This window comes from Octopus bimaculoides, chromosome 4, assembly GCF_046866305.1.
Source record: "Octopus bimaculoides isolate indiv1 chromosome 4, ASM4686630v1, whole genome shotgun sequence".
Classification (NCBI taxonomy): Eukaryota; Metazoa; Mollusca; class Cephalopoda; order Octopoda; family Octopodidae; genus Octopus; species Octopus bimaculoides.
The window spans coordinates 118,508,315-118,522,666 of record NC_142931.1 but is presented as its reverse complement, the minus strand read 5'-3'; the positions used below and the strand labels follow the sequence as shown (position 1 = coordinate 118,522,666).

General features: G+C 36.8%; 1 protein-coding gene across 1 annotated transcript; it reads left to right on the top strand.

Moving 5' to 3' along the window:
- The first annotated feature begins 879 nt into the window (after positions 1 to 879).
- LOC106882745 (uncharacterized) lies at positions 880 to 13,578 on the top strand. The gene has a single exon (XM_089351232.1). The coding sequence runs from the start codon at positions 1,193 to 1,195 to the stop codon at positions 3,401 to 3,403; it is 2,211 nt and encodes a 736-aa protein (XP_089207358.1). The 5' UTR covers positions 880 to 1,192; the 3' UTR covers positions 3,404 to 13,578.
- The last annotated feature ends 774 nt before the right edge of the window (positions 13,579 to 14,352 follow it).

Below are 14,352 nucleotides of genomic sequence, written 5' to 3'. Positions count from 1 at the left end.
GGTTAAAAATGAAGTTTCCACTTAAAACCTTGGAAACATTAGTGATTTCTATATTATGTTCCCGACCACCATACAATAAAAATGTTTTCCGCTTATTTACAAAAAAAAAAAAAAAAGTGTCTTAATTGTGAATATTTCTACATAATAAAAAAACATAAAATGACGTTAAAACTTCGCCAACTCTACCGATTATATCTTTTATTAATATTTACTTCTGCTAAATATCAATAAAAATATATATTCATATTTTGAGTTCTTTTTTGTTGTTGTTTGCATCAACATATCTATCTATCTATCTATCGATAATTTCCCTTCATAAATTTACTGAACAGGATGTGTTGGCTTGGCTTCGATATATATGTATATATAGAAGCAAAATCAATATAAATCTGTTTATTCTGAATAGTGAAATGTACTCGTTCTTTATAATATCTGATGACGAACTAGAACCTCCGAGTCGGTCGCTGTAAAAAGTAATATGTACTCTATGAAAAAGTACTAAGTAATCCTTCAGTTTATTGTTTTTATATATAACTAAACATAAAAACAAGCATTAAGATATATATAAGTGCATGCGTGTGCGAGATGTTATATGCAACAGTTAATATTTAACGAACACCAAATAGTTTGACAACCGTAGCCATGTGTGTGTGTTTAGTTTTATTTACATCTGGTTTACGGTTGTCGCAAATACTAGACTTAGGCTGACTAAATATCCAATTACAGCTTTTTGTTTTTACATTTTATAATCTCCCACTTACAAAATAGAACTGTATAAAAAACAAAGCAAAATGAATGCCATATATATTCTATCGAATAATTGTAGCTGATTAAAATATCTTCAACATTCCATTGTCATTAGCGACCCACTTTGGTTTTTGGTCACATGATCCAGTTGTCGACTGTTCATCAGTTTCTCTTTCATTGAATGACTTTAGGAGGAAGACCGCCAGTGTTTACTATTTATTCCACCGAAAGCTCTCATTGCAATGAGCGACTTTTTTTCTTATGAGAAATACATCCAGATTTTGGACCAACTACCGACCGTAAGTAAGGCTGTGAAGTCAATTTAGTTGATAAACTCTATCTTTTAATTTTCTACTGGATTAAGCTACCGGAGATTTATTTATTTTGGTTGACATTAAATCAAACACGCTAAAAAGGGTAAAAAAAAAAAAAAAATCGCTTTACCATGGATATCGATGAAGATTTCGAAGTTGCCTTTCTGGCCGGAGAAAAATCCAATCCAATAACACACCATAGAAGTGCCCCTCCTAGTCCAACTGGACATATGAATATGACGAATAATGAATTTCATACATCGCATTCTACAGATGAAGCTTTCATCATTGTCCCAAATGATGTAGAAGCGCATAGAATTACAAATAATTATTTGTTTGGTTTTAAAAAATGGAAGAGTCATATTTCTACGAGGCCTGTCGAAAATCGTTCCGAAATAGTTCAAAATCTTTACTCCGATGTAAACAAACCGAGTCTACCCGTGCGGGTTTCAACGTTGAGGCCCACCAATGTAATTTATGTTTTGTTAATCGGCTGGTGGCTTGCTTTAGTCTATGTTATAGCTTCAGTAGTCATGTTTCTAACATATTTCGGACGATCATATGGCTTTTTCTGCATGAAGATGGCTCGTTATTTTTTGTGGCCCTTTGGCTACTTTGTACACTTAGTGGATACACCTCCTCCGTTAGAACATTCTGATGAAGTTTGTGAAGTAACAGCTTCACAGTTGTCTGATAACTATCAAGAAAGTGATGAGAGAACCAGCCTTCTTTCAAATAGTTTTTCTGCTCAACAACTAAGTAGGGAACGCTGGAGGTACTGGACTAAACCGAAAACTTATTTGTGGTTAATTATCGCAGTGCCTGTTTTATTCGTTTGCCATTCTGTAATAGTTATCATTACCTGGTTGCTTGTAGTGACCATACCCATTGCTAAAATAAATATCAAAACTATTCAGAAACTGTTCTTCCTACCTCCGGAACAAGTGGACGTCTGTAATTCAAATGTGATGCCTACAAACAGCAAGAAACAGAACGGTGAAATTATCATGTATACACATCAATCAGTGAACATTTATTATTACAAATATGCTGTGGACGGTATGAATGTTATTCTTGTTAATTTGTTGCTATTTGTTATTGCAGCTTTAGTTTTGGGATTAGCCGATACTCAAGAAAAGATATCCCCCGTGGTAAAATGCCTTATGGCATTATTTGGTATCGTGCCGCTCACCTATTACATAGGCGCCGGCATCACCAGTATATCAGCTCAGAGCAGTTTCGCTGTCGGAGCTTTACTAAATGCTACTTTCGGATCCATTGTTGAAGTTATACTCTACGTAATCACTCTCAAGAAGGGGCAGGAGCAAAATTCTGCTTGTTATCCAGAACTGGTCAAGTCTGCTGTAGCTGGTACCATATTGGCTACTATGTTGTTAATCCCCGGTTTGTGCATGGTGATTGGTGGTCTCAAATATCAAACGCAAAGATTTAATCCCCGTTCTACAAGCGTTGGGGCTTCATTGCTGTTTGTGTCAGTTGCTGGTGTATTTGCCCCTACTTTGTTTTCAGCTATCTATGGCGATCTCCATTGTTCCAAGTGTGAGAAGGTCGAACCTTGGATTCCTATAAACAGTACTTCAAGCACGATCTCAAATGGTTCTGTCGGTATGCAGTGTTCAGAATGCAGCCAATCTTTGTTTGGATTAGATGGTGACACAACCCTCTATGACAACCACATCCAGCCTCTTGTCTATACATGCGCCCTTTTACTTCCAATTTCTTACTTCATTGGGTTAATCTTCAGCATGAAAACACATTTTGGGCATGTATACCATGACTTCTACAATCAGATGGCTGAAGAAGGTTCGTCCCATCGTTCTCACCAGCATGGTTCTCCTCAGTGGTCCCGGCTGAAGTGTATCTTCATTTTGTTTGCCTCTACAGCTCTCATATCTCTACTTGCTGATATTATGGCCAATAACATCCAACCACTGATGCAGTCATTGCACATGTCTGAATACTTTATCGGAGTCACCTTGATCGCAGTTCTACCTGAATTGCCAGAGATTGTTAACGGTATCCAGTTTGCATTACAAAATAATGTTGCCATGGGAATAGAGATTGCAATGAACACTGCTATTCAGTGTTGTCTCCTGCAGGTGCCCATATTAATTCTCATTGATCTCATCTATTCCTTCAAACTGTACATGATCTTCAGTGATGTTCATATGTTTTCTGTGATCTTCTCGGTAATCGTCATGAACTACACACTGCAAGATGGACGCAGTAACTATTTCCAAGGATCAGCCCTCCTCCTAATCTACCTTGTACTGATGGCTATGTATTTTTTCACTCCAACTCCCAAATTAGTCCAGTGTTGAAAAGGTAGAGTATCATCTGAAACTAAATTTGATTCCTGGTTGTTGCCATTTCACATCAGTTATTTTGTCACCTAGTGTCCTTGATACAGGTACAAGGATCGCATAACTTCATTTCCCCTTCCCCCACCTCCCCATAATCCTTTTCCTTCTATTGAATTGTAGGCTTTGTGCCTTCTCTGCATTTCATATGCATTCTGAAAACCGCTCAATTTACTTGTGACATTTTTATTAACTATAAAAAACCTTGTAAGTACTCTTAACTTAATTTTACCAACTCAAACAAACAAACTATTTATTTTGTGTTTATACTGATTGAAAATTTGTATTATATTCGTTGCCTTTTAATTTAATGAAATACATTCTTCCTTGTTCTCATCTTCCATGATTATTATAGACAAGAAAAATAAAAAAGATCAAACAGACTATTTGAACAAAATGAAAACAAAAATAAAACATAAAAACCCACAAATAAGTGAATTAACCCCCCCCCCCACCAAATCAACCATTTCCAAACAGTTCAAATAATCATTTTGTTCTTCTAATATCCTGCATTATTCATGTCCTGTTTGTATTTTATTTTTATTTTCATAAATTTTATTTTTTTGCATTAAAAACAAATGTAAATCTATTTTTGAGTTGTAGGTTAACTCACCTGACTCAGCAGTGAGCTATTAAATATTTTGTTGCATAAATAGGTTAGTTCATTGTTAAAATGTAATTACATCCTTAAACATTTTACGATTTTATTTGTTTAGTTATAATCATTCTTATGTTTTTGGGGTTGATGAATTTTTACTGTTTATTACTCGTCTTCCCCTACTTGTCAAACAGGATTTCTTGTGTCTCAATGTGTATCATTTAAATCAAACTCCAAGATTCATCAATCACTTGAAACAAGCTGCTTCATTTTCATAAATATTATATTTGACTGAAACAAGAAACACTCCTCTACTATTTTCTGCCCCTTTTCCATCCACCTGTCTATCTATCTATCTATCTGCTGTTCACTCACCAGCAACACACACGTATACATTCCAGTTATCTTGATCCGTTCCCCTACCATATTCTCCTCCCTCTGTGTTAACCCTAAGACAAATACCCCTGCTTTTGTAAACTCGAAAATTATATATGCTAACCCCCATCGAAGCCAAATTATCACCAAAAGTTACCTTTTGTTTTCAAGATGCCCCATGAGACATTAAACTTTGCATCACATAACACATTGAATGTGGCTAAATATTGAACACTCATACAAGACCATCAAGAGTTAGATATTCACACTCTTTTGGATCTTGAACCTTTTGACATGGACCCACCTGAAGCTGCTCCTGGTCCTATGACATAAATTTCTTATTTTAAAATGATTTAATCTTGCAAAGCAAATGCATAAACTTCTATAGTAGAATTGTCCATCAAAATTTCTTTGATTTATTTATGTTCCAAACACCAGCTTAATAATGACAAGATTTATTTTACAAAATTCTTCTTTATTTTAAAAACTAATGGAAACAAAGGCAGTGTATTTCAACTCAAATACAGTAACTAAAATATTAAAATAAATTAAGTATGTATTATTTCAGGTCTTTAGATATACAGTTAGTAAGTCATATATCATATTGATATGAGGAATAATATTTGGTCTGATCCAGTTGTTCTGGTGACACAAGTTTACAAATTGTGTCAAAATTACATTTCCATGAAAGTCAGCCTTGCTATATTTCCTTTACATGTCTTGCAAACAACTCACACATGCAAGTGCTACCAGTCGAGAACTCCGCATACCGGAAGCCAGCAAGTGTATGGGGTCATCAGGAGAGAATGCGCGCCATTTCGGGGCCTACTTCTCGACGGCATCAATGCGCACCGGCCCCCACCTCACTGATATGAGGCCCCGCTTGCTAGATCAACTGGTTATTAAAAACAAAGCTCAATATTTCTCTAGCCATCACTCATCGTCTCTTTTTAACCAAATCCAATGGCTAGCCTTCTCCACTGTATTTTGGATATCGGTCAAAGTGGTATTTACCTTACAATGAGTTAGGCCTAACGATAACAGCAGTCGTCTCACACTGTGTCCTACAAACCCTCTACATCCAACTGTTTAAATCATTGTTAGATTGTTGCAGGCTGTTTTGCTGATGTTTGTTCTCTGCCCTTCTCTACCCCATTTATTGCTGGTCATTGAAACCTCAAGAGCCAAGAGAAAATAGTTGCAGTTATTCTTCAGTATCTTACTGTTGTTGAAAAACTATTCAACAACCCACAAATGCTTCAGATCTTTGTTAATTTAGCTCTGGTCATGTGTTAGAATCTTTCATAAACAATGGAGAATAATGTTGAGGAATTTCATTCAAATATATCTCACAGCAAGTTATAGAAATGGAACATTAGGTTATTATTCTGTTGATGCATAAAGTAAATAATGGTCACTTTTGTATACTTGGAATAAAATCCTATTTCAGTTACTTTTCACTGAACAGTAATGCATGTTTGTTGGTATTCAACCTGATCACAATACACCATAGACAAATTCTCTTACTTCTTGTTACATATCTATCTATTATACTTTATGAAGTTACATGGCTCAGTAGTTAGAGTGTCGGGCTCAAAATCATGAGGTAATGAGTTCAATTCCTAGACTGGGTTGTGTGTTGTGTTCTTGAGTAAGATACTTTATTTCATGTTGCTCCATGGTGCCAAGCTGTATCGGCTACTGCTATCTCCTTGGATAACATTGGTGGTGTGGAGAGGGGAAACTGGTATACATGGGTGACTGCTGGTTTTCCATAAACAACCTTGCCTGGACTTGTACCCCAGAGAATAACTTTCTAGGTATAATCCCATGGTCATTCATGGACAGAAGCGGGGTATTTTACCTATCTATCTAATGCATATCATTAATTTCCAACAACATCAAAATATATTTCTCCTCTGTTCTACCAGCTTGCTACATTGGTGTAGTATATTCTACTGACATTTCAGGAAATAATAAGTTTTCTATTTTGGCATTTTAAGATTTGAATCATTCGGAGTTTGTATCCTTTCAGATTTTGCTAAAGTTTGTCATGTGACCATAAAGGCAACTGCTCTTCACATCTGTGCCGAGAGGACAATTTGCTGGTGTTACATGTGAATTCTTGAAGGCATTTTGTGGTAATCATCATCATCTTCAAATTCTTTGCTTGTTTTACCATGCTGGCATGGGTTGGATGCATCTTGATGCTTGTTGTGGTCTGCATCATCTTGTCTACGCAGTAACAGAGAAAAACCATCCAACTTTGTAGTTTGTGTATATTTTATGATGTTGGACTAAATGTTTTACAAGGGGGTGCTGAAAAGTTCTTGGCTTTGGGTAAATGAAAATACAGGAGGATCAATTAATTGATTTTATTCAACATATTCCTCTCTCAGATTCACACACTTGACACGAAACTCAGCTTGTGAAGACCTGTTGGGGCAAGTGAAAGCGAAATCGTGATGGCACCTGTACCCAGTGTCGCCTTTTTGGCACTTGTGCCCGCGGCATGTGTAAGGACTTTCGAGCGAGATCGTTGCCAGTGCCCCTGGACTGGCCCTTGTGTGGGTGGCACATAAAATACATCATTTTGAGCGCGGCTGTTGCCAGTACCACCTGACTGGCTTTCATGCTGGTGGCACGTAAAAGCACCCACTACACTTTCGGAGTGGTTGGCATTAGGAAGAGCATCCAGCTGTAGAAACTCTGCCAAATCAGATTGGAACCTGGTGTAGCCATCTGGTTTCACCAGTCCTCAGTCAAATCGTCCAACCCATGCTAGCATGGAAAGCGGACGTTAAACGATGATGATGATGATGATTGCAGTTGTCTTTCAGTTTTTCTAAGCCTTGTAAGAGAATTCAGAATGTTTGGCCTCCAACCAGGCTTTTCACAATATCCTTAAAGTTTGGAAATTTTCAACAACCCCCTTGTATTGCACTTTGGCATTAAAGAAGTTGTATCACAAGGAAGGACAAAAGGGTCCCTGTTACTTTCTATTAGTTCTTATTCAAGGTTACTGCCCCCCCCCCCTCCTCACCCAAACAGGTAGCCTGCAATGCAGCTGGTTTGCTAAATCCACATCTCACTCTTGTCTCTTATCTTTTATTTGTTTTAATCATGAGACTGCGGCCATGCTGCAGCACTGCCTTGAAGCATTTTTTAGTCGAATGAATCGCTTCCATGACTTTTATTCTTTCAAGCCTAGTACTTATTCTGTTGGTCCCGTTTGCTGAACTGCTAAGTTACAGGGATATAAACACACCAATACTGGTTGTCAAGCAATGGAGGGGGGCAAACAAAGGCACAAAGACACACACACACACACACACACACACACACACACACACACACACACACAATGAACTTATTTTTATTTCTGGCCAGCACAAAGCTGTAAAAATGAAAACACTTGCCCAAGGTGCCACACAATGAGACTGAACCCAGAACCATGCGTTTGGGAAGCAAGCTTCTTACTACACAGCCATGCCTGTGCCTGTGTCCTATGTTTTTTAAAGTTATTAACATGTCCACATCTGTTTGTGGAACCAAATTCAGTATAGTTGTAGACATAAACATATTCAAATCCTGGAAAGACCCACATCTAGTAATACTCAGATGTATTGCTGCTTAGCGATTGACCTCTCATATATATATATATCTACACACGCGCAAACTCCTTGTCTCTTTTATAAGCTTTTAAGCTTGTCATAAATAATTGCGAACCTCACTGACATTTCTCATTTCCTCTGAAAACAAGCAACAACAACAAAAAAAAAGTAGTAATAGTTCGCTTAGTAACCAATCACATGATGACCTCGCATGACTTTGTTTTCTCAATGCTGCAATGTATCATATGACATTGTAAAGTCAAATATTATCCATTTCTTACCAGTTTTCTCTCTTGGTAATTTTCTTTGTGTGAAGCTTATATATGAGAGATCTGTATCATTTGTCAGGTGTATTGGACACAGAGGAAAGATAGTGCAGAGCATTCAGTTTTTGTGCTAGGATTTAGAACTCCTCTTCAATGAAACCAATAGCTTGGTGGCTATACCACTAGGATATAGACATTTAAACCAATAATACACACTAGTACACTGCTGCCTAAAGCAGTAGTGATCCTGTGCATTGGTACTCTACAGTCTGAATTACTGGTAATCCAATTTCAAAAGCCAAAGACACGTATAAAGACATTCGAGCGAGATCGTTGCCAGTGCTGCTGGACTGGCTCCTGTGCAGGTGGCACGTAAAATACACCATTTCGAGTGTGGCCATTGCCAGTACCCACTGACTGGCCTTCATGCCGGTGGCACGTAAAAGCACCCACTACACTATCGGAGTGGTTGGCATTAGGAAGGGCATCCAGCTGTAGAAACTCTGCCAAATCAGATTGGAGCCTGGTGTAGCCATCCGGTTCACCAGTCCTCAGTCAAATCGTCCAACCCATGCTAGCATGGAAAGCGGACATTAAATGATGATGATGATGATGAAAGCCACTAGTATACTACAGTCTAAATCACTGGCATTCATTCACTTCTGATATCTTTGTATTGTAACATTTTGGATACTTTTGACATAGTAACTGAAGTTCATTTATAGGGTACTGAACCATTTTATGTTGATCATACTGATGAGTGTTATATACCTACCTTCATGCATACATAGATATATTTATGTATGTGTGTACACACACACACACAACAGAATGCAGGACCTAGCACCAGTCTTGCTTCTCTTCAGTTCAAGGATTTGAGCAAGGTCAACTCCAACATCGGTACCAACTGGCATGAAGGTACACTGGCAAAATGTTGCTCCACTAAATGAAAACCTTACCTGTCAGTGTAGTTTTGTGGCACAATGCAAAGAAAGCCTTGCTGCCCACTCAAGAAAACTGAGTCCTCAACTTGTTCCATTTGCCAAAAGCTTTGCAAAGCACTATCAGGCTTGAAGAGACACATTCGTGTCCCTAGAACATGATTAGTGTTATATTTTACTGAACCCTCATTTGTTGTTCACAAGAGAATTCATCAAACACACACATATATGTATATACACATACAAGGACTCTCCTGTCGTTAGACGATGTATGAGGGTTCTGCAATTTCTTGCTGAACAACCACACAGATGATTTGTTTATAGTGATCAATAGTTTGTGTTGACATAAGCTCATTTCTACCTGCACAGTCAATTCTATCTGTACAGGGCAATGATTACAGGGCAATGTGAAATGAAATGTTTTAGCTCAAGAACATAACACAGCACCCAGTTTAGGAATTGAAACCATGATCTTGCAGTCATGAGTGCAACGCCCTAACCACTAAGCCAGATATATAGATATATGAGAGAAGTGGTAAATTCTTTTGAGTGCTTCAGTGAACTATAATAGTGCATGCCATTATCTGTAGACAAAAAAAAAAGGCTATAACAGTTTTCTGTTGCATTTGATATAATTATTTGACAAAACTATTTGAAGTCTTTGTTTCCACCATGTTATCTACAGTTTATGTGGCAGACTAATACATTCATTCATTACATAACTATGTAAGGTGGAAAGCTGGCAAATCGTTAAGATGGTGAGCTGGCAAAATGCTTTGCAGAATTTCGTTCATCTTTACATTCTGTGTACAAATTCCTTCAATGTTGCCTTTGCCTTTCTTCCTTTTAGGGTTGATAAATTAAGTACCAGTCAAGTACTGGGGTCGATGTAATTGACTTTATCCCTCACCCTAAAATTTCAGGCCTTGTGCCTATTGTAGAAAGGATTATACAACTATGTAACTTCTTACCATGTTTTAGAAATTACAGAGTTGTTTTATACAATGGATTATTGAGCCCATGCTTCATAAACAGCTATTTGTTATATCTACTTATCTATATATGTGTGTGTGTTTGTATATATATATATATATATATATATATATATATATCGACTTTAAAGAGAGCTCAAAACTGATCCATTGAAAATACTTTATTATAATAATAATAACAATGAAAATGACCTATGAACATTTTGATGCAATATCCAGATCGATTCTTGCATATTATAAAATATGGGAAACTACATCATCATGTTAAGTTTAGAAGTTACCAGAATTCCCAACTCAAGTTGAATTGAACAGACTGCTCCAAATCCTAGTTATAGCATCCATGCACATGGAATTAGGACTGGCTAGCTTGTGCTGGCAGAGTTGTATAATGTATATTAATGAAGTCAAATCAAGTAATGACATTTTGAATGCAATTAATATGCATTTTCAGATAACTGTGCAATAGATAGAAATGGAATTATGTCTATTACACAAAATTTTTTCCTTAGTCAAGACATATTAAAATATTTTGATAGGTTATAATTGAAAAAGATTTTGCATGAGAGATGAAAAGTCTATTACATAATTATCTGAATCATATGTATCAAATGCTGGTAGCTCATGAAAAGCACCCATGCTAGGTGCCATGTAAAAAGCACCTGTGCTGGTACCATGTAAAATGCACCCAGCACCCTCTGTAGTAAAGTAGTCGACATTAGGAAGGGCATTCAGGTATAGAAACATTCTGAAAGAGACACTTGGTGCCTGGTGCAGTTCTACAGCTTGCCAGCTCATCTCAAATCGTCCAACCCATGCCAGCATAGAGAACGGATGTTAAATGATAATGCTGATGATATATATATATATATATATATATAAAATAAGTACTAGGCTTACAAAGAATAAGTCCTGGGGTTGATTTGTTCGACTAAAGGTGGTGCTCCAGTATGGCCACAGTCAAATGACTGAAACAAATAAAAGAACATATATATATATATATATATATATATATATATATTACACCCACCCACCCACCCACACACAACACACATGCATATACATACAAACTCTCTTTCACATACATATGACTGGGTCAGTAGGTAGGTCCTAAGAAGTACTAAATCTTTCTGCTGTATCCCCTTCCACACTCCAAAATTACTCTATATGAGTTCTAGAGGTCCCTTGATTTGATACACTTCAGGGTTGTATTAGTTAATTATTAGGTAAGATAACAGTTGTATAACTATAAAAAAAATGTACTACCTATTTCGGACCAATACTGAGGGGTATATATATATACATGTTTCAAGCTTGTAAATTTTAGAACAACTCATCCATCCATAAGGAGAATTTGATCTCATTTAGAATGCTAACTAGAAAATGAAATTTAGCTTAAAATTAGTCATCTTTACAACTTCAATAAGACGAGTGGATTTTGCTGTGGATGTTTACATGAATTTCTGGGTGGCAAATGTTGTTGGTAAGGTATCAGGCAAAGTTGTTTGGGTGTTAAGCTCATAATCATAAAGTTGTGTGTACGATTCGTAAGCTAGGTGGCATGTTTTTGTCTTCAAGCAAGATACTTAAATTTATTTTGCTCCATTTCCGTCAGCTAGAAATTTGTACCTGCAGCTGGGATGCAGTTAACCCAGTAGTGAACTGGCACCCTGTTCAGTGAGAAGCTTTGTACTCTGTGTTGCTTAAGGATAAGCTCTGGTTTATTGAACCTATAGGTTGGCTTTATTTTTATTATTATTATTATTATTATTATTATGCACCCTTTTAAAGCCTGGCAAGGCTCATGGGCCCGGTTTCCCGGTTTCTATGGCGTATGTGCTCCTCCCAGCTGGACGGGATGCCAGTCCATTGCAGCGTTACTCAAGAAACAGGAAGAAAGAGTGAGAGAAAGTTGGGGCAAAAGAGTACAACAGGGGTCGCCAAATATTCAAGCCAGGTATGATGCAATATCCTACTACTAGGCACATGGCCTTGTGATGAGAGTGTTATACTCACAATCACTAGATCTTGGGCTCAATTCCCAGGCTTGGCAGCATATTGTGCTCTTGAGCGAAACACTTCATTTCATGTCCACTCAGCTGTAAATAGGTAATCCTGTGACACCGAGCTTACTGATCAGGCTGGATGTTGGCCTGCTCACCTAACCAGCAGGGTGCATTATTTGAAAGCTAAAAGGATGTAAAGTGCATTGTGACCAGCAATGTGTAACAACAACGTCTGATAGTCTGGTTGATCATGGGATCACATAAGACCACTTATATATTTTAAGCACATTTTCAAACGATCTTTATCAGGATTAAATCATAAATAGAAATTTGTGTTGTATTGAGCAGAAACATGACTGATAATGTACCAAGGATCCAGAATAATATAATTACATAACTTCCTGCTTTCTTTAGTTATTTTCACAGAAATTTAGCTGAAAAGGCATAAAAGCTCATGCAAATATCTAAAACGTAGAATATGCTGGATGGGACAGTATAAGAAAATATAGATAACCAACCACTGCTGAAAATTAGCTTCCATTTGTTTTAAAATGTCCTATTTATTTATTTATTTATTTATTTATTTATTTGCTTATTTTGCAAAACACAAGGGGTCATTTAGTGAAAAGGGGCACTGAGGCTACATAGCAACAGGTAAATAATTAATATAAATGTGTTGCATACTAATTTAATGACTCAGTTGATGGTGGTATTACCACCACCTATAATAATAATAATAATAATAATAATAATTGCAGTTCATTTCATTGCTGTTATTTACAAAATCTTTTTCACCACTTCATCATCTATTCATCATTCTATTTATTGTTTAAAATTTAACTACGATGGATGGCAAAACCAGTAGAGTGCCAGTTAACATCCCTTTTTAAATTCTGAATTCCGATCCCACTCAGGTCAGCTTCGCCTTTTAATCCTTCTGGTGGTGGTGGAGGAGTGAGAAAGAGGTTCAATCAAATAACTTCCAACTGATCGATTGTTTGTTTAATGTGTTGGTTAAATAATCAATTGCTTGGTTGTTCATTAGTCAAAGCTCTTTTGTTGCTGTGCGTGACCTTTTCAGTGACTTCTTTCTCCCCCAAAGGTCTGCTCTGGGTCTGTCATCTTTGTTTCAGGGTCATTTTCATCTGCACTATAACTTCATGAAATCAGGGGCCTCGGGTACCCATTATATATATACTGTACATATTTGACTCCACCTTTCCATCAACATTTTATTTATTTTTAGGAACAAGGAGGAAAACTAAATATTTTCACTTTTAATTCTTTGACATTATATTTTTTTTTTATATATACATATATATATATATATAAAGGTGTTTAACTGGTTTTCTTTGTCTTTTTTACTAATTGTTCTTTTATGAAAGAGAAAAATAAGAAAAAAAAATTACCTATTATGTTTTTTTTTTTTTTTTCACTGACAATGTATAATTATACTTTTGTTGCAACAATGATGGCAACGCTAAAGAATGAAAAGTAAAAAGAGAAAAAATATATATAATTTCTATAAAATGTTTCTATGGTTTTCTTTTTGTGTGTGTGTGTCGACATGTGTAATTATTGATTCATACATGTCATGAATGATATGCAAATGTATACTCTTTTACTCTTTTACTTGTTTCAGTCATTTGACTGCGGCCATGCTGGACCACCACCTTTAGTCGAGCAAATCGACCCCAGGACTTATTCTTTCGAAGCCTAGTACTTATTCTATCGGTCTCTTTTTGCCGAACCACTAAGTTATGGGGACGTAAACACACCACCATCGGTTGTCAAGCGATGGTGGGAGGACAAACACAGACACGCAAACACACATACATATATATATATATATACATATATACGACGGGCTTCTTTCAGTTTCCGTCTACCAAATCCACTCACAAGGCTTTGGTCGGCCCGAGGCTATAGTAGAAGCCACTTGCCCAAGGTGCCACGCAGTGGAACTGAACCCGGAACCATGTGGTTGGTAAGCAAGCTACTTACCACACAGCCACTATTGCACCTATAATGTATATAATTTTTATGAGCTTCTGTGTGTGTGTATGTGTGTAGGCAAACATGTGAGTGTAAACAGGAAGGAAAAACAAAGAAGAAAATAGA

Excerpts from the sequence above, each read along its gene's own strand:
- LOC106882745 (XM_089351232.1), top strand. The coding sequence starts at position 1,193 with ATGGATATCGATGAAGATTTCGAAGTTGCCTTTCTGGCCGGAGAAAAA.